Raw genomic sequence first — 25,612 nt, 5'->3', positions numbered from 1 at the left:
GACAGTCAAGATCTGGGATGCCAGCAATGGAGCCTGCCTGCAAACCCTGGAAGGCCATGGTGGTTGGGTCAGGTCAGTGGCCTTCTCATTCGATGGTGCCTGCATTGCTGCTGGATCTTATGATGACACAATCAAGATCTGGGATGCCAGCAACGGAGCCTGTCTCCAAACCTTTGAAGGTCAAGGATACTCTGTGACATTTGACGCTACTACTTCACTTTTTTGCACTGAGATGGGAATTCTCCCGTGGAATGGCACATCAAGTACCCAGAAGAATACAAATATATGCAAGATGCCTCAGTATCAAACCTATGCTTTGAACACTGATCAGACATGGATCACCTGGAATGGCCAGAACGTGCTCTGGCTGCCATCAGAGTACCGCCCATCATGCTCAGCTATTACATCAAGCACTATGGTTATTGGATGTCAATCAGGTATGGTTCTAATATTTGACTTCTCCAACAAGGCGCCTTCATAACAATAATCACTTATGTGATGGTCAACGGCTGTCGACGTTGGTCGTTGGCAAACACGGGCAAACGCTGCCAATAGAGCATTATGAGCAAACGACGAGCCCTAGCCCTTCCACATGTGATCGCACGATGGGTAGATACTTTCTCTCTTTCTTTCTTCTTCTTCTTCTTCTTCTTCTTCTTCTTCTTCTTCTTCTTCTTCTTCTTCTTCCTCCTCCTCTCTAGATTCGGTATTCTCATCGATAGGCTACTGTTGACTTCCGTATATACGCCAAAGACTGATTGATATGTCCGACTATCTACGCCATACACCATATCCACGGAGGATATTAGGAGAGATGATAGGATCGGGGGACTACGGCTATGCAGCCGGCATGCAGGCACTATATACCTGACATTCATTTTGTCCCGTTGAACTTCTTTCGCAACGACCTTCCCTTTTGCACTTAGTTGATGGCCGCCAAATTGTCTATAAAAGAGGCCCTACGATAGATAGATATCTAAATCAGAGTTCTTCCTCTATTCACTCCGAATAGTGCCTATGATATCCTATCGAGCATTGTAGTTAACAGCTACCTAGTCTAGATATGAATATTATCCGTTTTGTCTACTAGTTTCCGAGCCCATGACACTTATGGTACCCATTTGGTTAATGCTAGTATGTTGATGCTGGTAGGCTGACCGTGGGGTAGGAATTCGGGACACCCGGGGGGGGTCTTATCCTGTCCCACGGGAGGCCAAGACTTTATGGGATGGGATGCTTGTTCATTTCCGAAGCACCATTCTTTGTGAAAATACCATGTTGAATGATTTTATCACAGGCCTGGCATTGAAGAACTGGCTTTCCTGTATGGATTTCAGCTGTGACGGCTCAATGCCAGACAAACAGCACCAACATGTCAAACGACGCCATGCAAGCAATATGGGCAAACAAGGGCTTAAGCCGCACCACACAAATGTATATAAAGACCGTTCATCGCCTAGATAGATTTTCTTTTTCTTCTTCTTCCCCAGACTCGATATTCTCGTCGATGGCTACAAGAGTTTAGATAAAAATTCAGTTCGTTAATATCTACTATTCCGAGCCCGTGACATCAGCAAGCTGAATAAAATGTTTCCAAAGATCTCCATGACATTTGTTCCAATGGGGATGTTGAAACTTCTCATCAATCTTTCCACTTATGCATTTTCGACCAATTGGTGTGTATTTCCACCAGTCAAGAAATGACTTGTAGTAGTTTGATTGAAAGTGGACATATTCAACACCATGAATGATTTCAATGTGAGTATTCTCGGGGGGTCGATGGGAGGTATGAGAGGTGGAAGGGGAGTCATTGAAGACGGCGATGGGGGAGAATGAGGATAAACTATCATCAGATTGGAAGAGTGCTGGGCTTAGAGTAAAGAGATTGGCCCGTGAAGATGAAGCCATACTAACAACAGAATAACAGATAGTAACAGTAGGGACTCAGGTTATTAGCTTCAAAAGATAGGATAGAACACAGAAGATATTCTGGTAGATTAGAATAAAAATCCTACTGTCAGAAATTCTGAGGAGTAGTGGCCAGCCGACTACGGGGTTTAACTCTTCCATAGAGTGATTTGTGATAGATCAGAAAGAGGCATCCCAACGCATTGAAATAATCATTGTTTTACCAGAGCACAACATGTTATATCAGATGTAAATATGTGGAATATGATGATCAGTAAAAGAAGTGAGCTTCTTCAGAAATACTTTTCTCCAGATTGCTACTATCTAATACTGTCGACTACGATGCTTGTGGTGATGGCTCACCCTCTCTATAGTGCACTCATCCAGGCTCACTCCGGTCACGCGACCAAAAAGCGGCATCACCCTCTAAATCACCCGGCAGGTACCCACTGAACTATGTATTGACCAGACCTATGCCACACGCCGGCTGGTTAGTAGTTGGGGACCACTAGCGAATCCCGGCTGTTGTATGTTTTTTTGTTTTTTTGTTTTTTGTTTTTGCTTGCCAAGCGGGCGTTCTTTTCTGTTGTGATATTGCAGCTATTGGTTCAGTCATGCTCAATAATGTGTGATGAAAGGTCTAATTATCGAATAGGCATTATATTCTAGTTAACAGTTTGTTCAATGATGATGCTGACGAAAATGAAGATAGTAATGACACTGACGCCGACGCTGAGGGATATACAGAAAAGAAGAGGGCAAAAGAAAAGCAAAAGAAGATAAATCAGAAGAGAAGAGATGGCAGAAACAGACATGACCTATGTATGATAGATGAATAAACTTGGGGATATAACATGCGACTTTTGCCTCTGTACCACCTAAATATCTGTCGGAGGGTGTAGCCCTCACGGTTTGTGGAGTTGTAAGTAAGTCCCAAGGACCTGCCTTGGAACAATTGAATGGTAAAACACTATCCAGGCTGGTGGAAGACTGAACAGTGGTATAACCCCCGTCGGGGGAAAGAGCATCATACAACCGTGTGTATAGCTCAAGATAGTCTCGCTATATCCAAAATAAAATAAACAAAACGGGTGCAAAAAGCAAGCGTTTCTCATGTCTTCGTCGAAAGGCTGACATGGTTTTCGTTTTCGGGTTTCTTCTCCGGGGAACCGTTGTTGTCATCCGCAGGGGCGGAACCAGTTCCTTGCTCCGACTTGTCACTGGCAGGAACCACGACTGGTTGCTTGCCGTTGTCTTCTTTAGCTTCCTCCCCATTGGTAGTCTTGTCCGTTTCTCCTGGAGTCTGTTGCGTGGGAGTCGTATTCTGGGATTCCGTCGACTCCGGACTGATGTACACGTCGTTCTGGTTCTCCGTCGTATCCGGTTCAAATTCGTCGTTCAAAGACGTCAATCCACCCTCAATGTCCCGGAGTAACCGAACAAACTCCTCGGGAACCAAGCCACTCTCACCAGACTTTGGGTCTTCCGCTACAAGCCAGCCATGTCCGTGTCGGTACGAGACGAGGATCACCTGGCCTTCGACTAACGGCAATTCGTTCTCATGCTCCCTCGTAAAGTCGAAGAGTGCCACTGCCTTGCCGTGCATTTCTTCGTCAGGACACCCGACTGCGAATTGGAAGTCGCGGGCATACGGGTCGTCGTCCTCTGACTCGAAGCCCGCATCTCCTTCGTAGCTTTGCGGGTTGACATCTGTATCGCCAGCCATCAAGTGGGAATAGTGGCTCTCATCCGCCGGATATGTGATATACTCGCCTCCCGGCCCGTCGTCTGACGAATCTCCGCCATTCACATAATAAGTTTCACTGCCGTCCGCGTTCATGCTAACTAGCGTTCCGCGCTCCGGGTCATCCGCGACGTAGCGAGATGGGATACTACGCCCAGGGCTCCTACCGCGCCTCCCAATCAAAACGGTTCCAGTCGACTTGTTCTTCCGGTGACGGAACACAGGGCTATGCAAGTCCTCATCTTCGCTGTACGGAGGACCATCGCCAAAGGACATTGCGGGGAGTTGTTGATGTCCATAGCTGTTTTCGGTGGTCCATGGCTGCGTCGACCATTGACCGCGCGAGCTGTCCCAAGGCGCGGGAGGATCCGAGAGGCGACGCTGTTCACTCACTGGTGTCGACACAGCGGACGCGTGAGGGGGCAGCGGCCCGTAGTGAAGAGGGTGGATCGGAGGGTATGCGAAGTCGCGGACCAGAGCATACGGCAGACTGGAATGGAATATCGGGAAAACATGCGATCCGGGGCGCGAACGGGTTTGAGAATTGTAGGAGACGTTCGAGAACGTGGATAGACGATCCTTTGCGTAGGAGGACGACCGCTGATTGGACGGCCGCTCTGTGACAATTGGCTGCAGAGTTGTTGTCAAGTGCGTTGGACTCTGCTGCTGCTCCGTAGGAGGTGGCGAGCTAGGAGTCATGGTCGTGGTAGTTGTCATTGGATCTTGTGCGTCAAAAGGAATGGCGCGTAGGAGAAACGATGACCGGATATAACCAGATTTGTCTCAATTGATCGAGGTCCAAAAGAAAGTCGAGGGAGAATCAACGCTAGGGATCGTTCGTTCACTGGCAACGATAATGACGCCCCTAGATTCGCATTACGATGCGTCCACCACAGAAAACCAAGCAGTATGTAGAGACCAAGCTCTAATGACAGGAAAAGAAAGGAATGCGTGGAGTTAAAGGAGCGACGTTTCCAATTGCCAAAACAATACGAAAAACAACTGGCGCGAATAAATTTGGTATGGGACCACGACTGCGACAGCGCTGAGAACGAAATGGTCGCGAAACAAAGATAAGATAATAATAACAATAAACAGCAGCTCCGGGCGCTCTCAAGAAAGAAAATAAGTGGCTTCACTATGACTCCGGTGGATCGGTCGTGGGACGTTCGTGCAGTGATTCTGAAACGAGACGCAGTAAGACGGACAGTTTCTTTGCGCTGAAGAGGAATCTGTGTCGAGATTTGTCAGGTTCGAGTGGCAGATGGGTAGTATTCTAAATTTAGCAGCACGAAAAGTGTCAGAGGAGCCCGTTATGTAAGAGAGGATTAGAAAGAAGAAGAGGGGAACGGAGAGAGAAAAGAAGAAAAACAGCAGAAGAAAGTGGGATGAAATAGAAGAGGGGCCCCGAAGAAGAAGAAAACAAAAAAGAAAAACAGATAAAAACGAAGAAAAAAAACACACAGACAGCGCCCTTATTTGCTAATATAAGAAGGGAAATATCAGCGAGCCCAGCGTGAGGCTTACCGGAGATTATTATGAGTATTGAGAAGAGGATCAACGGGGCGCAGTTCGGAGGCGTTGAAGAGGGAGAGCTGAGGGAAGTCCTTCAGCTGAAAGGTACAATGTAGGTGATAGTGCAGTTGCAGAATCTGGTATGTAAGTGTCGTTTCTCACAAGATACAAATAAAGATGTTGTCGCCAGTTGAAGCTTTTCGACGTTCCTCGAGGTGACTCACGTGACTCTCCACGGCCGTCTAGCGTGTTTCAGGTGTCGGTGCCTTGGCGCTAGTCTGAGTCGTATTTTATGCCTGAGGCAGCTTGAGTCTATTGCTACTAACTAGTTACTGAATCCCAGAGAAAAGCCTCCTTATATACTAGGCTACAGAAAAAAAAAAAAAAAAAAAAAAAATTCAAAGCTCGTCAATCGTATCATTCATGTCTAGCTACATCAAAGAACGTCATTGTTTAACAAACAGCAAAAGCACAAGGAAACAAACTAAAGAAAAAGAAACAAGGTGAGACCTGCTCTACCCAAAGGCACTGCCAAGTATTACAATCTATCCTTGCAGACCATCAACTAACACCAATTTTTGTTCAAACCAAGAAGACGACTTATGAGTTCGGGCAATGAGTCTGGTGCACGGTTTTCGTCCGGGTCACGAATGAAGGCCCCGTTTGTTGGTATTTGTTAAGAACGGACGACGAAGCGGATGGAGCTGCGAACATCGCCGGTGCACTTGACGGTTGAGCCGCGAACATTGCAGGAGAACTAGATGGGCCAGCTGATAGCGCTGCCGAAGAAGTAGTTGGACGATCTGGAGAGTTGAACAGGTTGGCTGAAGGAACGGCGGCAAAGCTTGCAGCTGCTGGATGAACAGGTAAATCCGTTGATGGCTGGGCTGAGGGAGCGGCAGCAGAACTTGCTGGAAGGACTGGGGAACTGGACGATGGCTGGGCTGATGGGGCGGCGGCGGAGCTCGCGCCAACAGCAGAGCTTTGAGCAACAGAAGAGCTCGCGGCGCCCTGCGAACCAGAGCCGGAACCAGAACCAGGAGAGAAGAGCTTTGCAAATTGACCCGGAATGGAAGCATCGTTAAGAGACTGTGTATCATCGTACTTGGCCTGGACCTTCGTGTTGGTGTCTGCTTTTCCAGTAACATCCACGTCCATGCAGGTCGTATACAGCTCTGGCTTCCCATTAGGCAAGCTCTCGTCCTCACCAGGGAGAGTAGGCCAGTCCCAGACCCAGTACAGCGTGTACTGTTTCCCACCCTCCGCATCATCCGGCAGTTTAATATCAGTCTGGCACCACAAATTGGTCCCCATCAACTGATCTGCCGTGTGCTTGAACTTGGCCTGGCGATCCTTCGAGATGTCGCCACCGTTGATTTGATAGCATCGGCCGTCGTCATAGGGCCGTGTTGCCAACAATTTTCCGCGTTTGTCGCCTCCGGTGCCGTCTTCATTCCAGACCTTGTGGATGTCGATGATCCTATCATCTTCGCTGGGCTCGGTCGTGCCGTACACATAGACTGTTCCGCGATTCGGGGGCTTTCCCTCTTGGTTCTGGGGTTCAGTCACATGGCCGTTTTCCTGGTATCTGAGAGCGATAGCGGACCCCTGCCGTGCCTGAAGACGTGGGAGGTCAGGCTTTTGGTCGTCCGGACTTGTCTGGGTATCCATGCACATCTTGTCAGCTTTTGTAAGGTTGACCCCGTTTGATGGAAGTCGATAGGTCATGGCGTCGTCGTTGAAGTCGGGCGATGTGCGGGGGATGTAGCCTCGGGGGTAGCCTGGAGTACCGATGAAGCTGCCATTGTTGGGGTTGATAACCATGAGCTGTTCGATCCAGGAATGGGCATTGGCGGTGGTTGCGAGGAGGGTGGTCAACACCTTCCAGCTCGTAGGGATGCGCATTTTGTTCGTTTTATATAAGATTCGTACCGACCAGCGGGAACGATGCTTTTCTTTCAAAGATTGTGATATCTCTCGAGAGAGGATAAACAAGAAGTAGTTTGAAATCAAAGAGAGCGAGAGAACAAAATAGCAACTAGCAAGCGACAATGGACATCCTTATATAATGCCCTTGACGCTCTTCCTTGTCTGACAAACAATAGAATAGACAATAGACAATAGTCTTTATTGAACGAAAGGCGAAAGACGGCAACAATAAATCCTCAATAACCAGCAAAGGGAATGCAAAAGAGTGATTCACTGGCAATGGACTCGACCCGGAGAACTCCACTGGAAAAAAGAATAAACAATAGAACAAGGGCCAACGGTCTCTATTTATCCTCCCATCGGACGAAAATCATTAAAGCTATTGTGCGTCTCAACCGAAATGAAAAAAGGCACAAAAAAAACTGGATTTGGACTGGGTGAATCGCCCTGTGGCACCCTCACGGGTAGCAGAAGAGTAACAAAATATACCCCTCTGGGCGCCAACAGCACCAGTCAGTATAACACGTCTCCATGTGGCAGCAATGACAGGAAAAATCTCCGAGTAAACACGTTTGAAGAAGAAGCGTTGAAGGCCAATGAATGGTGTATGGAGACGGGTTCATGCGGTTACTGTGTCAGACCTTGTGGTGAGTTCCTTGCATCTCATTGAGATTTTTTTTTGCGATTTGCTATTATTGTTCTTGGTGTTTGGACTGGATCTCAGATGTGGTCGGCGCTTACAGTCACTGGCTAGGATTTCTTCATCTCTATTGTTTTTTTAGTTCTTATTGTTCCTATTGAGGAGATCTTCTGCAGGGACCGGCAGTTAGCGCTTTGCCTTGCCTTGTGAATATACCCCTATCAGCATGGGAATATTAAAAAAGCAAATAGTGTCACAGGCGTCTATGCACCTGTGTATTTGTTTTAAGACTGAAAATAAAATAATAGAATCGTCCTGTCATGGCGGCTACAACCGAGCCAGAGAGGCTGAGCGATGCGCTGGGGTGGATGCGATGAAACAGATAGAGTCTTGCGGTGATTGATCGGGGCTTCGATTAGTCTTATATATGTCATCTTTTGCTGCTTACTGGCGCTGAAGAATTAGATCTGACACCGACAACGATTGAGATGTGGTGACCTGCAGATGTAATTCAAATCGCGCCCAATGGAGAATCAGTAAGCAGGAATAACTAGGGCACTATTGACATGTATGCAAGCCGCAGCTTTTCTGACATCCCACTCCTCTTTTACTAATCAACGATCTTTTTGCCTTTGATATTATTCTCGGGTATGACATCGCTTCCTATTGCCCGACATAACATCCAAATATATCTGCTTTGTCGTCGAAGATGCCGAATACGAGCCACTGGCAATTCCGATACAGGAGCATCCGAACGTCGCCGTATATATATCGGCCGGTTCCGCCATAGACGAGCGAAGTCCGTACAAGTACGCATACAAAAGTCCCAGCACCGGAATGCAAGATGGGTCACTGATTGATTTACTGATTGATTAGATGAAAAATGTGGATATGGCTTCAATATCGCGTATTTTCCGCCGAATCCGAGCAGCTGGCCGAGTCTACCGAGAGACAAAGAGTGGGTAAGGTCAATTTAATCGGTTGAAGTTACCTAATGGGTGTGTTTTATTGTGGATGAGATGAATCTACTATGTGCAGTTGCCAGAGTAGAAGTGGTGGTAATACTCCGTGTTCTGTACGAAGATAGCAGTGTATGACTGTGCCCGGAGAACGGACTCGACCCGGATGTAAAGGTAGAGCCTCGATTTGCCAGCAGACAGTTGATGCAAGGATCTTCGCTCAGCTTTTATCTGTATGAACCGGATCTTACAGCTGAAAAGGCGGTCTTTGTGTGACGGAAACAAAGTGATCTCATCAAGTATGGTAGTAGAAATTGCAACGCAGACTGGGTCAGAACTGAATCTCCATCCGGGCCTTGGTTAATTTATTTGTTTTTTTTTCTGTGGTCCCCGCAGTACGTCTTATCTTTTAGACTCGAGGACGGAGTATTTCTTTGTGTGGCCCCCTCACCTCCTCACCTACTTTTCTCTCTCTTTCTCTCATCTCTCGCAGTCAGATATCGAACCTTGAGAATATCTCCGATCGGCGCTTAAGTCGGGGTTACGTTGATCCGTCGCGTCTGGCCAGGCTACCGATTTTACCCTCAGGGGGTTGTGGCCGAAAATCAGAAGAAAAGTTCTGGAAGAAAACGAGAAAATACTTGGAAGAAAGAGGAGAAGAATAAGAAGACAACCTCAGGTGTATCGAATTGAATTCCTTTCGTGCGATACTCTGGTCAATTTCTCCTGTCGCGTGGCAAATCCTCACCGTTCTCTCCAGGTATGCTCTGATCGTCTCCAAGTGTCAAATAGCGTGCAAGGACTAAATCGCAGCTATCTCTAATTTATTTTAGTCCTGCCCCCCCGTTCCCTCTTTGTTTTTTTGTTTTTCTTTTCTCTCCTCGAAATTTTTTCCCATGTTCTGTCCTTCGATTCGAAATTGAAAGCAGAACGACAGGAAAAAAAGGAAAAGGGGAGTTTCTCTCAAGTCCTTTGATCCCCTCCAGGCGGTTTCCTCTCTACAGGGTCGAGCTCGCCCTATACCGCTAATTCCAGAGAGCTGTCCAAAAATCTCTTCAATTCTCTTCCCTACATTCAACATGGCTACCTCGTTTTTAACGAGGAGCTTTCGTCCGGCTCAAGAGGACAGGGACGCGGAACCCGGTTGGTTGAAGCGTCAGGTTACCGGTGGTTTGCAGGCCATTTCCCGTCGTGCCTGCTTGCACCCCATCCACACCATCGTGGTCATTGCCCTCCTCGCTAGTACTACCTACGTTGGTCTTCTCGAAGGCAGCTTTTTCGATACCGTCAGGAATCCCAGGGATCTTGCGGGTCAGGTGGATGTCGACCTGCTCCTCCAGGGTAGCAGGAGTCTCCGCTTAGGTGAGAGTACCTCCTGGAAGTGGCAGGTCGAGGACGCGTTGTCGCCAAATGACCAGAAGGTATACACCCTATTTAAATCTATTCTCATTGTTTTGTACGGATATTGACTCTTGCCAATGACAGGTCGCTCAACACCTCGCGTTGACCACCTTCATCTTCCCCGATTCCACCTCCAAGTCCGCCCCTCCCGCTCCCGTCGCCCACGATGTCCCGGTTCCTTCGAATGCCACCGCTCAATCCGTTCCCTTCACGCCTAACCTCTTCTCTCCCTTCTCCCACGACTCGTCTTTGGCTTTTACCGTGCCGTTCGAGCAGGTTTCCGACTTTTTGAAGGCGGTGCAGGAGATCCCTGACCCCTCCGCGGACACCGGTGAGGTGGAACAGAAAAAATGGATCATGAGAGCTGCTCGTGGCCCAGCGGGGTCCTACCAAGCCATCGGTTTCTGGCTGGTTGATGCTTGGGGCTCATTCGTGGACTTGATCAAGGTACTATCGCTCTTGGCTCTTGGGTATGAGATTTTACTAATGATATGCTTTTGTTTAGCACGCCGAAACAATTGACATTGTGATTATGGCTCTGGGATACTTGTCCATGCACTTGAGCTTCGTCTCCCTCTTCGTCTCCATGAGACGCCTGGGTTCGAAGTTCTGGTTGGGCGCAACCGTTCTGTTCTCGGGCGCGTTCGCCTTCCTGTTCGGTCTCTTGGTCACGACAAAGTTGGGAGTCCCGATTAACGTGATCTTGCTTTCCGAAGGCCTTCCGTTCCTCGTCGTTACCATCGGTTTCGAAAAGCCAATCATCCTCACCAGGGCCGTTCTCAACGCTTCCGCAGACGGCAGACGGCAGAGCTCTCGGGCCAACGGTGCAGCTTCGCAGCCCAACGGTAGCGGTCAGACGACCTCCAGCACCCCTAGGTCCATCCAAGATTCGATCCAGACCGCCATCAAGGAGCAGGGCTTTGAGATTGTTCGCGACTACGCTATTGAGATTGCCATCCTTGTGGCCGGTGCCGCGTCGGGAGTGCAGGGCGGCCTTCGACAGTTCTGCTTCCTCGCCGCCTGGATCCTGTTCTTCGACTGCCTCTTGCTCTTCACTTTCTTCACCACGATCCTTTGCATCAAGTTGGAGATTACTCGTATTAAGCGTCACGTGGCCCTTCGCAAGGCCCTGGAAGAGGATGGTATCACCCACCGTGTCGCGGAAAATGTGGCTTCCAACAATGACTGGCCTCAGGCCGGATCGGGAACCAGTGACGCTGGTGACGGTGTCTTTGGCCGTAAGATCGAGTCTAGCAGTGTGCGACGCTTCAAGATCCTCATGGTTGGCGGTTTTGTCTTGGTAAACTTGGTGAACCTGTCTGCTATTCCGTTCCGCAACGTTGGTCACAGTACCGGTCTTCCCGTCATGTCGCGCGTCTCCAACTTCCTGGCAGGCCCAACCCCGATTGATCCTTTCAAGGTCGCAGAGAACGGACTCGACTCTATCTACGTCTCGGCTAAGAGCCAGATGATGGAGACCGTTGTGACTGTCATCTCGCCTATCAAGTACAAGTTGGAATACCCATCTGTGCACTACGCTGCCCCGGAGACCCGCGGCTTGGACATCGAATACACGGATCAATTGTTGGACGCTGTCGGTGGTCGTGTGATTGAGAGCTTGCTGAAGAGCCTCGAGGACCCCATCTTCAGCAAGTGGATCATTGCTGCTCTGACCTTGAGTATCATTCTGAATGGATATTTGTTCAACGCCGCACGATGGAGCATCAAAGAGCCCGAAGCTGCTCCCGCTGCCCCGAAAATCGTCGAGGAACCTAAGAAGGCCTACCCTGAATTCGATGCTGTTCAAGGTGAATCCAAGCGCACCCCTGAGGAATGTGAGGCCATGCTCAAGAAGAAGCAAGCTCCCCATATGTCCGATGAAGAGTTGGTCGCACTTTCGCTTCGCGGTAAGATTCCTGGATATGCGCTGGAAAAGACGATGGAAGACGAGAACCTCATGAGCCGCGTCAATGCTTTCACCCGGGCGGTCAAGATTCGTCGGTCTGTCGTGTCGCGAACCCCGGCTACTTCCTCTATCACCAGCTCGTTGGAAACCTCCAAGCTCCCGTATGAACATTACAACTACACGTTGGTTCACGGCGCATGCTGTGAGAATGTCATTGGTTATTTGCCCTTGCCCCTTGGTGTTGCCGGTCCCTTGAATATCGACGGTCAAAGCTACTTTATTCCCATGGCCACTACTGAAGGTGTGCTGGTCGCTAGTACCAGCCGTGGAGCCAAGGCCATCAACGCTGGTGGTGGTGCCGTTACTGTGCTTACGGGTGATGGTATGACTCGTGGTCCTTGTGTCGGTTTCCCGACTCTTGCTCGGGCGGCCGCTGCCAAGGTTTGGATTGACTCTGAGGAGGGCTCGAACATCATCAAGACCGCTTTCAACTCAACCAGTCGCTTCGCTCGTCTCCAGCACCTGAAGACTGCTCTTGCCGGTACCTACCTCTACATTCGGTTCAAGACCACCACTGGTGACGCTATGGGTATGAACATGATTTCCAAGGGTGTCGAAAAGGCACTCAATATCATGTCTACCGAATGCGGCTTCAGCGACATGGCTATCATCTCCGTCTCTGGTAACTTCTGTACGGACAAGAAGTCTGCCGCCATCAACTGGATCGACGGCCGTGGCAAGTCCATTGTGGCGGAGGCTATCATTCCTGGCGATGTTGTGCGCAGCGTGCTCAAGAGCGATGTCAACGCGTTGGTCGAGCTGAACACTAGCAAGAACCTTATTGGTAGTGCCATGGCCGGAAGCTTAGGTGGTTTCAACGCCCACGCGTCCAACATTCTCACGGCCATCTTCTTGGCTACCGGTCAGGACCCTGCACAGAACGTTGAGAGCAGCAGCTGTATCACCACCATGAAGAAGTAAGCTTCTTTTCCCTTTTCCCTGCTTATAGCCGTTCATAATGCTAACTGAAACTAGTTTTGATGGTAACCTCCAAATCGCCGTCTCGATGCCTTCCATTGAAGTCGGAACTATTGGTGGTGGTACTATCCTTGAAGGACAGTCGGCCATGCTTGACCTGCTTGGTGTGCGCGGGTCTCACCCCACGAGCCCCGGTGACAACGCCCGTCAGTTGGCACGGATTGTGGGAGCCGCAGTGCTCGCTGGAGAACTGAGTCTGTGCTCTGCACTGGCCGCGGGCCATCTCGTGCGAGCCCACATGGCCCACAACCGTGGCAGTGGTGCACCCAGCGCTGCACCCAGCGCTGCACCGACGCGGTCGGCAACACCAGTCTCGGCCGCCGTCGGAGCCGCTCGGGGATTGACCATGACGAATTCGAAATAGACGACATCCCTCATTTCTCTTCCTCCCCCTTCGCCACATGATGATGGACCCTGTCCCTGGCCGGGTTGCCATACTGGGGCGTTGATCCTCGGACGAATTTCCTTTTTCCGTTCTTCACATAATTTCGGCAGGACTCATTTTTGTATATTTGTTGACCGGTTCATGTCATGATGATGCTCTTGGTCGGGCTGTTTATATCTGAGTATTAATCCGTGGAGTACAGGAAGATGCGTTTCTTCATTGTTGCTGTTTCATTTCTTGCTGTTTCTTTGTTTTTTTTTTTTTTTTCTTCTTTCTTTTTTGTGTCGATTTGGAAGCAGGAGGATGATGATGAGATGCAGACGAGATACCACTGCATACATAAAAGATCTAGCCAGACTAGTTACGAATCCATGCCATAATAAGTGTACTATACTAGTAGTGCAGAGAGTGCAGAGTACTTGTATGTATTAAAATTGGATTTACAGTACGGATAGATTACCGTCACCGACGGCCTGGTCTGGGCCTCGGCCGTGGGGGATCTGATTGGCTGCCCCTGATCTATCCGCAGTTCCGGGTGGGACTGGTATTACGGATGCGTTCCGGTAATACGGTCTTCACATGAGTCTTCTGCAGTCTTGCAGTCTTGGATAGATAGGTTCTCTTCCCTATGTATGTAGGCAGTGTACTCTGTATGTGCTGTGTACATGCGTTTAGATACTCTGGAATGTGTATCACATGCAGAGATGTTGATTTGTGATGCTTGTTTCCTCATATGTACTGTCAACTTTAAACTTGTACTTGTATCGTGTATTCTTGGCAGGTACTCCTATATTCACTCCTAGGGGTACTCTACGAGCAAGGCATGAGTGGGAGTATTATGTAGAAAAGAGAAAAGATAGAGATAACTGAAAGAATCGATATCTACTGAATTGCAATGCAAGAGATAGATTGATATAGACTATAGAGGTAACCGAGATAGAGTGTACTGTATTGTAAAGGAACTCCGGGGTTCCCCCGTCTGTCCTCAGTAAGTATCGGGCATTATTGTACTCTGAGTACAAAGTAGTTCAGCTACTCAGTTCAGCAGGACAGGAGGTCTTGTGTTCTTTTCTTCTTCGCCTCTTCGATCTTCTCCTTTATCCTTTGCTCATCCTATTGTCCCTAACACTTTACTCTCTCTCTGTCACCCTTCACTCTTTATACACACTGACAGACCGGGATAGGACGGGGGCTCTTGCGTTCGTCGCGATCAGTCGTTCCCTTGTGGCCCTTCTTACGGAGCACTACTACGGAGTCCTACTACGGAGCGTTCCCAGTTATTTCGCTTCTTCTTCTTTGTCCTCAAAGGTTCTTCTCTACTTCTTTATAATCATATCTCTTTCTCTTGATTTATTTTTGAATAATCTCCGATTTGCTCTTGAGATCCTCTGCTCCCCTTTATATCTACCGTCCGCCCCTAATATTCATTCGATCCGTCCTCTCGCCCGGGAGAAACTTACTTTTTCTTTTGTTTTTTTTTTTTTTTTTGATCTGGCACATGCTTCTTGTCGCATGATCCTGTCGCTTCCGAATCTCGAACCTCAATCGCCTATTTTATCCCATCCTCTCGTCTCGCCGTGAAACAATAATAATAATCATAATAATACAAAGGAGAGCGTCGCGCCACGAGCCTGCCCAGCGGCTGCTGCAGGTCGACAACCCACCGCATCATCTGGCAGCCCCCATATGAATGGTAATTCCGGTGCTATGTCTCCTGTCTCCGTAGACGGGAGCGACTGGTCCGGTATCAACGGTTATCAGAAATCCGAGCCGCCGTTTTCCCCGACCTTCTCCAACCGCAGCAACCTAGCCACGCCCCCGACTTCCGGTGTCCCCAGCGGTTCTCTCGGCCCCAATGGAATGAACGGAAACACAACAAGTGCGTTGTCAAATGGAGGATCGTCTGGCCGGTTGAGCGACTCGGGGAACCCTTCGCCTCCGAGCTCGGTCGCCGGCGCGCGGTCTAGTGATGGTTTCGGGGACCAGCGGAGTCGGAGATATAAGCAGATGGAAGAGGTGTTGGGGCAGCATTATTCAGTTCTGAAGAGGTTCTTGCATGGGCCGTATCTGGATGATCGGGCGAGCAAGTCGAATAAGGCGCGGGATAAGTTGCTTAGGTTATCGGCGACTCAGTTTCATGAACTTAGTACCGATGTCTACGATGAGTTGCTGCGCCGGCAGCAGGCTATGCCCTCCCCCGGGAGACCTCCGCGCTCTGACATTCCCCCTTTCCTTCCGCCGCGAGAAGATTTCCATGAGAAGCGCAACCAGGCTAGACAGAAGCTGGCATCGCTCCAGCATGGGCGATTTAGGGACCTAGCAACAGATGTGTTTTGTGAATTAGAGCGCCGGTTTCCTCAATTTCCAGAGAGAGAATCTCGTCGTGCGAGTCCGGCCCCGAGTTTCCGTGGTCGTCCGTCAAATGGATACGGAACTCCGAATGGTTATCCTCCACCACCCGGTGCTCGACGGTCGCAGTCTCGTGGCCCAAGTCGCATGGGACGAGGTTATTCCTCTGGCAGTCCGGGTAGCCCGATGAGTGGCGGGTATCCTCCGCGCCAGGGGTCACTTGGTGGTCCGCCGCCGGGTCCTAATGGAGAGCCCGCGCCGTTGCCAAAATCCTTCCAGAGCAACACGATTGTGCCGAATAAGAGTACCATGGTGGAGGATGATGACGACGCGGTTGGTACGGAAGATGATTTTGATGCGCGGAGCGATGCTTTTGGTCTGGAGGGGGTTTTGAGCAGGAGAGATACTACTACGACGTTTGGTGATGGGGAGAGGAATCAGACACATGCCTCGACATTGCAGGAGAAGGTGGAAGCGCTGGAGGAGTTGGTTCGGATAAAGGATGAGCAATTGGCCAAGTATCAGAATGGTCAGGACAAGTCTGAGGTATGTACAGTCTTGATCCACTCATCCGTATATCTACTAACTGGCACAGGCTACCGATACTGAACGGCAAGAGTGGGATGGACTAAAGTCGGAGCTGGAGAGCAAGATTTCCAAGGCAGAGGGTCTGAACAGCTCTCTTCAGCTTGAACTGGAAAAGGTTCGCACAGAACAAGATACCGTGGAAAAGGACCTTCGCAGCCAACTCGATGCATCACGACAAGGCTCCGGCGACTCTGACCTGCAAGCTCGATTTGCGGATCTAGAGATCCAGCATAAAACGCTACAGACCGAACTGGAGGAACAGCAACAAGTCACGGAAGAAGTCAGACAGGAGGCATCAACGTTCCTCATGGAAATGAGAACTCTGTCAGAACAAAGCCATTCAAACTGGGAGCGCGAAGAACAACTGTCCAGCAACGTTCATCGACTGGAGGAAGAAGTCAAGGAATGGAAGACCCGATACGCCAAGGCTAAGACCCAACTGCGGCATCTGCGCGCCTCGTCTGTCGGTATCTCGGACTCTCGTCCGGACGTTAGCAGCATCGTGGCAAAGGACCATGAGTTGATGCAGGAGCACGGGTTGATCAAGGACGTACACGTGACGAAGTTCCAGATTTCCATCGACGAACTGCTGCGGATTGCGCGGTATGACGAGCACCACTTGGTTATGCAGCAGGTCAAGACGGTTGTCATTTCTGTCCGGTACATTATGCAAGACGTCCAAGTGGCAGAGCCTGAAGATAAGCTGCGTACCAAGGCTACGCGCAAGGTCTCTGCGACGGCTAACAACCTCATCACGGCATCGAAGAACTTTGCCAACTCGAGCGGTCTTTCTCCCGTGTCTTTGTTGGATGCAGCTGCATCGCATCTGTCGACGGCTGTGATTGAGATCATTCATCTTGTTAAGATACGGGCTAGTCCGGCGGATGAGCTTGAGGATGTCGATGTCGAAGAAGATATTACGCAGCTGAAATCGCCGGATTATTTCAGCGTGGCGCCTAGCCAGAGCAGGTTCAGCAATAACGAGTCTATTTACAGTGCCATTCGTCCACCGTCTGAGCAGTCTCGTGGTCTTTCGACCTCGAATATTGCGTTGTCGGATAACGGGGTGAATGGAGTTTCGAATGGAGTGGCAGCTGAGACGAGGTTCAATTATGCTACTACCAACGACCATGAACTTCAGGAAGTCAAGGTAAGCATGCCGCGAAACAAGATTTGAACATCCTGCTAACTAGAACAGCTCTACGTCGAAGACCAAACAGATGGCCTCGTCCAATCCATCCAATCCCTCGTCGCCAGTATCCGCGCCGAAGCAGACCTCTCCACCATCAGCACCCACATCTCCGCCATCTCCTCGGTAGTAACAAACGTTACCTCTTCCACAAAACACCTGATCCACAAACCCGACGTGAACCCTGCCCTCCGTGAACGCTCCGATCCTATCATTCAAAACTTGGACTACCACCGAAGTCGTCTTGTGGATACGGCCGCGGAGGGAGAACATGTCTCGAGCTTCGAGCAGTTCCGCGAGGTTACGAATAAGCTCCCGCCTATTGCGTTTGAAATCGCTCGCGAGACGAAGGAGTTGGTACAGCGGTTGAATCCGATGCAGTATGAGGAAGAGGAGGATGATTTCCGGTGATGTCGTTTGATTTAACTGACATCCAGTACAGTACCAGCATGTAAATGCTGTTTTCTTTCTTCTTTCTCGCTTGTTCATATCTTCGTCAACCTACTTATCATGCATGACCATGAGCAACCATGTGAAATGATTGTTGAATTGGGCAAGCTTTGCTCAATTCGTCTTTTTTTGTTTTCTTCTTGAACTGTATTTTATGCACTGTTACTTATTTTCTTCTCTTAGCGTGTTTCGTTTACCCGTCGCTGCATTGCATTTACTTCTACTTTTTTGTTATAGAGTATGATTTGGGAGGCTAAAATAATAATACGAATTCAGTAGTTACATCCGGCAACCCGCTCACGTGACTGCGGGTTCATTTTCCCTCCGGCTACTCCGTACTCCGTAGATAATCCGGTGTTCTTTTCCGACTTTTTATTCCTTGGTGCCTTTTTGTATATCTGGTCTCTTTCCAGTTGGTTCTCTGTCAGTGAATTGATCCTATACCCCGTACAGAGTAAGTAATCCTGAATGCTGTTCAATTGCCTCATGGCGCCATGCACTGTTTTCTATGGCCTTCCACCACAGCCCATAGCCACCCGCAAGATATCGTGGATCACGTGACTAACCAGACCAGCCCCTCCAACCCCGCAACAATGTTTTCCCGCGGCCTGAGGTCAATAACCACCACCCCACCTTGCTCGTCCTCGACTCTTCGTCCCCTCTCCTCCATCCTCAATTGCAACCAGCCTTCTTTCTTGTCTCTTCGCAAATTCTCCAACTCCACCGCCGCCATGTCTGCTGATACCAAGGCTTTCTTCGACGTCCAGTACGCCCCTGTGGGCTCTAGCACCCGTAAGTTTCTCTTGTTTGGAAAGGAGGGGCAGGGAATTTTCGTGCCCCTCTTTCATCTTGACGATTCTCTTCGCTACAATTACAATTCATATATTGACTGTCATTTCCTACAGCCAAGACTGGCCGCATCGTCTTCAACCTCTTCGATAGCGTCGTCCCCAAGACCGCTGAGAACTTCCGTCTGCTCTGCACTGCTGACCCCGGCCAGGGTTACAAGGGCTCTGGCTTCCACCGTATCATCCCCCAGTTCATGCTTCAGGGTGGTGACTTCACCCGCGGCAACGTGAGTCCTCTATATATTCATCTACATCTTCATGAGTGAGACCGACTGACAATAATAGGGTACCGGTGGCCGCCCCGCCAAAGGTGATAAGTTCGCCGACGAGAACTTCCAGCTCAAGCACAACAAGCCTGGTCTCCTCTCCATGGCCAACGCTGGTCCTAACACGTACGTTTTTATCCAAAAAAAAAAAAAAAAAAAAAAGAGCTAGGCTAGATACTAACGGCTTGCAGCAACGGTTCTCAGTTCTTTATCACCACCGTTGTGACCTCTTGGTTGGACGGCAAGCACGTTGTTTTCGGTGAGGTCGCTGACGATAACTCCTACAAGGTCGTCAAGGAGATTGAAGCTGTTGGCAGCAGCAGCGGCGCTGTCCGCTCTGCTGTCAAGCCCACCATTGTTGACTCTGGTGCGCTCTAAACGGTTTATCTCTAGAATAGTTAGTTAGGCAGTGTAATCTAACGAATCCACCATGTTGTGTTTGTGTCCGTAGTCTGTACAATGTAGATGTAGTACTCTGTATGTACATAAAGTAATACTCTGTACGTGGGGTCAACCCCGCCTTATATGAAGTCATATGAATGGTTAACCGGAATGCGTGTCCTCGGGATGCTGACAGCCCTAACCTATCCTGGGAATACAAGTACTATGTACTGACAAGGTATTTGCATTAACATTAATATGGACTAGAAGTGCAGCATGCAGGAACTATCGTACATCCTATATGCCCGGAGTACGGACAAGGGTACAAAGTACTAGATGAGACCTAACCACGATACTCAAACAACGACAAACAAACACAGTTCATTCACCCACAACACCCAGTAACAGCAGTCGCATCATTCCTATAGTCATTAGCAACCTTTACACCTCCCAAACAACAAGCAACAAGGTAAGAAGGGAACTCACTCATTCTCCGCAAGCCCCAACGGCTCCCACGAAAAGATAAATGCGCCCAGAAACGCCCCGATAAATATACATATGATAATATACCCGTTGAAGTACATCGCAAGCAACATGATGAAATACGCCACGGCGAATTGCAGCATGTGCAGTAGAGCGCGGATGAGTTGTTCGATGAGCGTTGGGCGGATTATCCCGCTTCCGTTTTCATTTCCTAGGGTTTGTGTCTGCGTTTGCGGTTGGGTTGTGATGGGTGTTGCGGTTGTTTTGGTATCCTGGTTTTGGGATTGGGATTGCTGTTGTTGATGTAAAGCAGACGATGAATTCGAGTTCGACGATGAAGGCGAAGATTTCCCGCCGGCGCCAACACCACCGATTCCGTTTCCAGTTGTAGAAGCAGAAGGGGAGAGGAACTTCGCGCGCAGTCTCGCCCTCTTCACGATAAACGCATCATATTCCCTCCCAACTCGTCGCAGAAACTCGAGGATCAGCACGAGACAGATCACCCCGATACACGAGCCCGCGAACATCCCGCGCGAGGTGATGTGCCATGATTTAGCGAGGAAGCCTTTTTTCTCATTAGTATTTTCTCGTTTGGACAAGTATATTTGGGAGGGGTTGAATAGAATATGGGGGGGGGGGGGGTTTGGGGCAGGGGACGTACACGCATCAATAGTATCCCAGTTCCAGAGCATCGACACCTTGCACGATCCCGTGCCCATGTCCATGTCCATTCCGCCCATATCCATGCCTCCCATGTCCATTCCGGTGCTGGAGCTCATGGCGGAAGAAGCGGTTGCGGTAGCGGTGGAGCTCATCGTCATGGACATGTCCATGTCCATTTTGGTGGTGCTGGAGTTGAAGTCGTGGGTGAGAGGGAGGAAAAAGAGGAAGAGGAAACATCAGAGAAAAGTAGTACAAACATCACGACGTGTGATTGTGTATCCATGCTTATTTAAAAAAGCAATTGTCGTATTAAATAAACGACCCCGGTCGGGCCAAGTCCACCGGTGCGATCGGCCGCGGGAGTTAAAGAACATTTGAGCACATTTTCGGCCTGTCAGATCTGGGTATTTTACTGCACATAAATGAACTAAACTACCGGCCTTTAACCACGCCATCCAACACCTCCCGAATCTGCTTACACCCATCAATCCCAACTGCCAGCATCGTCTCGATATACGTACAATGCACCTTGGAATCCATATTCAGCATCGACACCTTCATCTCCTCCTCTTCCGGATCCGCCTCGTCCATCGCGATCTCACCGACCGGCACAGCAGTCGTCGTACCAACGGTTAAAAACGGCAATTCCTGCTCCTCCGGCAGCGAAAGGTCCAGTAACGGGTCTAGCGAGTCTTCGTCGGGATCGCGGGGCGTCGACGCACTCCCGCTCATGCCTGCCGTGCAGCCGCAGAGGAGGCCGGGCATGGGGATTCCGGCGTCGACGAGGGCGAGCGTGCAGGCGTTAATTGCGGCGGCGAGGAGGGAGCCGTCGGATGAGAGGACGGAGAGGTGGATGTTGATTGTGCTGTGAGGGTAGAGGTAGGTGTGTAGGTGGGATTGGAAGGCGGCGCGGAGGGTTGTAGCGATGCGTGAGGATTGTCTTTACACGTAGATTAGCAACGATCACCATAACCACCATCACCGTAGAATAGACAGAAAGAAATAAACATACCGATCACTCCCCCCAACCCTCCTCTTCCGATCAACGCCCGCAAACCCAGCAATATTCACATCAACCTCGACAATCGCCTCCGCAGAACCCGCCGCACCACCTGCAGAACCATCGCCTCGCCGTCCCTCTGCCGGTCCGTGAACGGAGCACATTATCGCCGTGTTGCCCATGCATAGGTACGAGGAGCCGGAGCTGGCTGGGTTGGTGGAGATTTGGGCTTGTAGGAGACGGAGTTCGTTCCAGCGGCGGCCGTCGAGACGGAGTTTGGTGAGGGGGTATGTTGTTGATGTGTCGAGGGGCATGATTGCGGTTTTTGGTGATTATTCCAATTCAATTCGTGGAGTCGTGATGTTGATGTGGTGAGGGAGGAAATTTTGGTTGCGGGGAGTGTCACGGAGATTTCACTGTCGCGATCGCGAATCGAGGAGCATGTACTACTATGTAGAGATGCCCAGTAGGATATCGAGTATAGAGATCCCTGTAAGAAACAAAAAGAAGACAGAAAGTAACAGGCAGTAGTGGTGTCACAGTTGCAGTGACAGTCGGCGGACAAAATCAGCTCCAGCTCTGTTTCCCGTTCGGGAATAATGCCGCCTTCTCCAACGCGCCTGATAACAGCCACAGTCACAACCACTTGAACACAATGGGCGGCAACTGGGAGTTACTGGACTCAGACGCCTCAACAGTTGACTGCGATGAAGACGACGATGATCTGGAGGCCGTGTATCCTGCGAATCCTTCGCGCCCAGCTGCAAATCGGGGTATGTCATGTTGCGCCGCGCTTCAACATCTATTGGCTAACACATTCTTGGTAGATCATGTTCCTATCAAGCATGAGGTTCAGACCCCACCTAAACGAGCCCCTGTTAAAAACGAAATCCCCTCCTCGCCCTCCGTGAAAGAAATCCAGCCACCAGCCCCCGCCATACAACTCTCCGATACACACTCCGAATCCGACGACGATGATGATCCCGACATCAACGAAGGCGAAATCGCCTACCAGAATTTCAAAAACCGCAAGTCTGCCAAACGGAAACGAGCCTCGACAAGCGCACGCAAGTCCAAGTTCCCCAGAGATGGCACCGGCCAGCAGTCGAGGAGGGAAGAGAAGAAGCCACGGCGCCATGGTCACAAGGAATACAAAGAGGACCGGGTGTCGTCGGAAGATGATGGCATGGAGCATACCCTGCCAGACTACGTACACAAGCGAAAGGCGCAGTTCGACCGGAAGACGGAGCTCCTACAGCAATCAGGGCTCAAGTTGCCTCCTGACTACGAGGACGTCGACTTCTCTGATGATGAGCGGTTAGCGCATCTAAGGGAACGGCCGGGGTTTACCACGATGAAGCCATGTCGGCCGTACGAGGATATCACACTTCCGTACTCGCTGGGGCTTATCCCTGCTCCTATCGCGCAGTGGTTGAGACAGTACCAGGTGGATGGGGCTGCTTTTCTGCACGAGCTTTTCATTTACCAGAAGGGTGGTATCTTGGGCGATGATATGGGTCTAGGAAAGACAGTGCAGGTCATCGCCTTCCTGACAGCCGCGTACGGGAAGACAGGCGACGAGCGAGATGCGAAACGCATGCGGAAGATGCGTCGCAGCGGACAGGAGAAATGGTATCCTCGAACGCTGATCGTGTGCCCCGGAACGTTGATACAGAACTGGAGGTCTGAGCTTAACCGCTGGGGCTGGTGGCATGTTGATGCGTATCATGGTGAGAATAAGGAGTTGGCTCTGCAGGCTGCCCGGTCTGGGAGGGTTGAGATACTCATTACGACTTATGGGACTTATCTGCAGAATAGGGATGCTGTTAATATGGTTGATTGGGATTGTGTGATTGCGGATGAGTGCCATGCTATCAAGGAGCGTCGGTCTGAGACGACGAAGGCTATGAATATGGTTAACGCTCTTTGCCGGATTGGGTTGACCGGTACCGCCATTCAGAATAAGTACGAGGAATTATGGACACTTTTGAACTGGACGAATCCTGGCAAACTTGGCCCGGTGACCACATGGACGAAGACGATTTCGGAGCCTCTGAAAGTAGGCCAGTCGCACGATGCCACTCTCTACCAGCTCAGCAAGGCCCGCAAAACTGCCAAAAAGCTAGTCGAGAATCTCCTCCCTCAGTTCTTCCTCCGACGCATGAAGACATTGATTGCGGATCAACTCCCCAAAAAGAGTGACCGCGTCGTCTTCTGCCCTCTGACAGACACCCAAGCAGATGCCTACGAGAACATTCTGACCTGCGATATCGTCAGCTATATCAAAGACTCCTCCGACTTATGCGATTGCGGATCAAAGAAAAAAGCCGGCTGGTGCTGCCACCAAACCCTTCCCTCAGGCCAACGATGGCAAAGTTACGTCTTTCCAGCTATCGCGGTTCTGCAGAAACTCAGCAACCACCTCGCTATCCTAATTCCCCAAGGCGCCGACGTAAAAGAGAAGCAAGATAAAGACAAAGAAATGCTAGAAATAGCCGTTCCAGATCAGTGGGATAAACTAGTCCGCACGCGAGACTCTATCGTCAACTACGCGAATCCTGAATTCTGCGGGAAATGGAAGGTCCTGCGCAAACTGTTAAAGTGGTGGCACTCCAACGGGGATAAAGTACTTGTCTTTTCGCATAGCGTACGGCTTCTTAAAATGTTGCAGATGCTGTTTCATCATACTAGCTACAATGTTAGCTATCTGGATGGTTCGATGAGTTACGAGGACCGGACTAAGGTCGTTGACGAGTTCAATTCCGATCCGCAGCAGTTCGTCTTCCTCATTTCGACGCGGTCTGGCGGAGTCGGGTTGAATATCACATCAGCGAACAAGGTCGTCGTGGTCGATCCGAACTGGAACCCGTCGCATGACCTGCAGGCTCAGGACCGGGCTTATCGTATTGGTCAGAGTCGAGACGTAGAGGTTTTTCGACTCATTTCTGCTGGGACGATCGAGGAGATCGTCTATGCGCGACAGATCTACAAACAGCAGCAGGCTAACATCGGGTACAACGCCAGCAGCGAACGACGATATTTCAGTGGTGTTCAAGAGAAAAAGGACCAAAAGGGCGAGATCTTCGGCCTGAACAACCTCTTCGAATACCAAAACAACAACGTCGTCTTACGGGACATCGTCAACAAAACCAACGTCGCAGAAAGTCGCGCGGGCGTAAGCGTCATGGGCGTCCAACTAGACGAAGAAGACGAAGATAAACCCTTCCCCAACCCAACGAAACGAAACTTCGACGACGACGACGACCAAGTCATGAGCCAACTCGCGGCCGCCATGATCCGCGGCGATACAGACACGCCTCCAGCGAAGAAAGAAGAAGATAACGACGAGAAACAATTCATGAAAACACCTAAAACGAAACACGACCCCATCGAAGCCATCCTCACCGGCGCAGGCGTCGAATACACACACATGAACAACGAAGTCATCGGTTCCTCCAAAGTCGAAAAACACATCTCCCGCCGCGCACAACTAGCCGAAGAATCCACCGCCAACGCAAACGTGCACGCCTTCCTTTCCAACCTCGACTCCCAGGACAATACCTTTACCCTCCCAGATCCAAGCACCACCAACGGCGATAATGATACGAAAGACGGCGACCCCCTCCGCTTCGAGTACCACCCGCCGTCGGATGTCATGAAACGGCAGTTCTGCAGTATGGCGAGGAGGTTTGGGTTTCCGAATGCGACGGAGTTTGCGTTGGTTGTGGAGAGTATGACGCAGGCTCAGAGACGGGCTTGTTTGGAGAGGTGGTATGGGGAGAGGAGGGAGAGGCTTTTGGGGAGGTGATTGTGCTATGAGGAGTTGTGAGGAATTGCTTTTTGCTAGGTGGATACTTGTTACGGGTGCTATTTGATCACGACTAATGGCTATACAGGGTATAATAACCTATACTTATACAACATCCATGGAGGTACCCGGCCAAACAGCCCTATCAACACCAATCCCGGT

General features: G+C 50.1%; 10 protein-coding genes across 10 annotated transcripts in view; 5 read left to right on the top strand and 5 right to left on the bottom strand.

Moving 5' to 3' along the window:
• The window catches only part of ASPGLDRAFT_72356 (uncharacterized protein), a gene marked incomplete at both ends in the record, with an annotated part of 4,608 nt that extends 4,127 nt beyond the window's left edge, over positions 1–481 (top strand). The window contains 2 exons of the mRNA XM_022549608.1: positions 54–193; positions 332–481. Of these exons, the coding sequence (XP_022403692.1) occupies positions 54–193; positions 332–481 (290 nt within the window). The remainder of the gene's footprint in view (positions 1–53; positions 194–331) is intronic.
• A 754-nt stretch (positions 482–1,235) lies between these two features.
• ASPGLDRAFT_43478 (uncharacterized protein) lies at positions 1,236–1,925 on the bottom strand. Its single transcript, XM_022545826.1, has one exon. The coding sequence runs from the start codon at positions 1,906–1,908 to the stop codon at positions 1,552–1,554; it is 357 nt and encodes a 118-aa protein (XP_022403691.1). The 5' UTR covers positions 1,909–1,925; the 3' UTR covers positions 1,236–1,551.
• A 454-nt stretch (positions 1,926–2,379) lies between these two features.
• Positions 2,380–4,351, bottom strand: ASPGLDRAFT_64317 (adaptor protein NBP2; the record flags this gene model as incomplete). Its single annotated transcript, XM_022548757.1, has 2 exons — positions 2,380–2,416; positions 3,264–4,351. The coding sequence occupies 2 exons, from the start codon at positions 4,349–4,351 to the stop codon at positions 2,380–2,382; spliced, it is 1,125 nt and encodes a 374-aa protein (XP_022403690.1).
• A 1,860-nt stretch (positions 4,352–6,211) lies between these two features.
• ASPGLDRAFT_95168 (uncharacterized protein) lies at positions 6,212–7,033 on the bottom strand (the record flags this gene model as incomplete). Its single annotated transcript, XM_022550569.1, has 1 exon — positions 6,212–7,033. A coding segment is annotated over one exon (822 nt), but the record flags the coding sequence as incomplete, so codon positions are not given.
• Positions 7,034–9,774: 2,741 nt separating this feature from the next.
• On the top strand, positions 9,775–13,404 carry hmg1 (HMG-CoA reductase; the record flags this gene model as incomplete). The annotated part of the gene is made up of 4 exons (XM_022540091.1): positions 9,775–10,116; positions 10,181–10,543; positions 10,602–12,979; positions 13,038–13,404. The coding sequence occupies 4 exons, from the start codon at positions 9,775–9,777 to the stop codon at positions 13,402–13,404; spliced, it is 3,450 nt and encodes a 1,149-aa protein (XP_022403688.1).
• A 1,481-nt stretch (positions 13,405–14,885) lies between these two features.
• ASPGLDRAFT_72351 (putative cell polarity protein) lies at positions 14,886–18,324 on the top strand. The gene is made up of 3 exons (XM_022549607.1): positions 14,886–16,320; positions 16,370–17,512; positions 17,561–18,324. Exons 1-3 carry the CDS (start codon positions 15,112–15,114, stop codon positions 17,960–17,962), a joined length of 2,754 nt encoding a protein of 917 aa, XP_022403687.1. The 5' UTR covers positions 14,886–15,111; the 3' UTR covers positions 17,963–18,324.
• A 304-nt stretch (positions 18,325–18,628) lies between these two features.
• On the top strand, positions 18,629–19,549 carry cyp4 (peptidyl-prolyl cis-trans isomerase). The gene is made up of 4 exons (XM_022550041.1): positions 18,629–18,793; positions 18,907–19,076; positions 19,135–19,241; positions 19,307–19,549. Exons 1-4 carry the CDS (start codon positions 18,733–18,735, stop codon positions 19,491–19,493), a joined length of 525 nt encoding a protein of 174 aa, XP_022403686.1. The 5' UTR covers positions 18,629–18,732; the 3' UTR covers positions 19,494–19,549.
• Positions 19,550–19,881: 332 nt separating this feature from the next.
• Positions 19,882–20,725, bottom strand: ASPGLDRAFT_120193 (high-affinity Cu transporter CTR3; the record flags this gene model as incomplete). Its single annotated transcript, XM_022540123.1, has 3 exons — positions 19,882–19,918; positions 19,983–20,544; positions 20,641–20,725. The coding sequence occupies 3 exons, from the start codon at positions 20,723–20,725 to the stop codon at positions 19,882–19,884; spliced, it is 684 nt and encodes a 227-aa protein (XP_022403685.1).
• A 349-nt stretch (positions 20,726–21,074) lies between these two features.
• On the bottom strand, positions 21,075–21,956 carry ASPGLDRAFT_119415 (exosome non-catalytic core subunit SKI6; the record flags this gene model as incomplete). The annotated part of the gene is made up of 2 exons (XM_022540048.1): positions 21,075–21,582; positions 21,655–21,956. 2 exons carry the CDS (start codon positions 21,954–21,956, stop codon positions 21,075–21,077), a joined length of 810 nt encoding a protein of 269 aa, XP_022403684.1.
• Positions 21,957–22,297: 341 nt separating this feature from the next.
• Positions 22,298–25,450, top strand: ASPGLDRAFT_119457 (putative DNA excision repair protein (Rad26L); the record flags this gene model as incomplete). Its single annotated transcript, XM_022540054.1, has 2 exons — positions 22,298–22,424; positions 22,470–25,450. 2 exons carry the CDS (start codon positions 22,298–22,300, stop codon positions 25,448–25,450), a joined length of 3,108 nt encoding a protein of 1,035 aa, XP_022403683.1.
• Positions 25,451–25,612: the final 162 nt, after the last annotated feature.

The sequence above is a fragment of the Aspergillus glaucus genome (assembly GCF_001890805.1).
Source record: "Aspergillus glaucus CBS 516.65 unplaced genomic scaffold ASPGLscaffold_4, whole genome shotgun sequence".
Lineage (NCBI taxonomy): Eukaryota > Fungi > Ascomycota > Eurotiomycetes > Eurotiales > Aspergillaceae > Aspergillus > Aspergillus glaucus.
The sequence above is the reverse complement of the archived record's forward strand: the minus strand, read 5'-3'. Positions and strand labels throughout refer to the sequence as shown.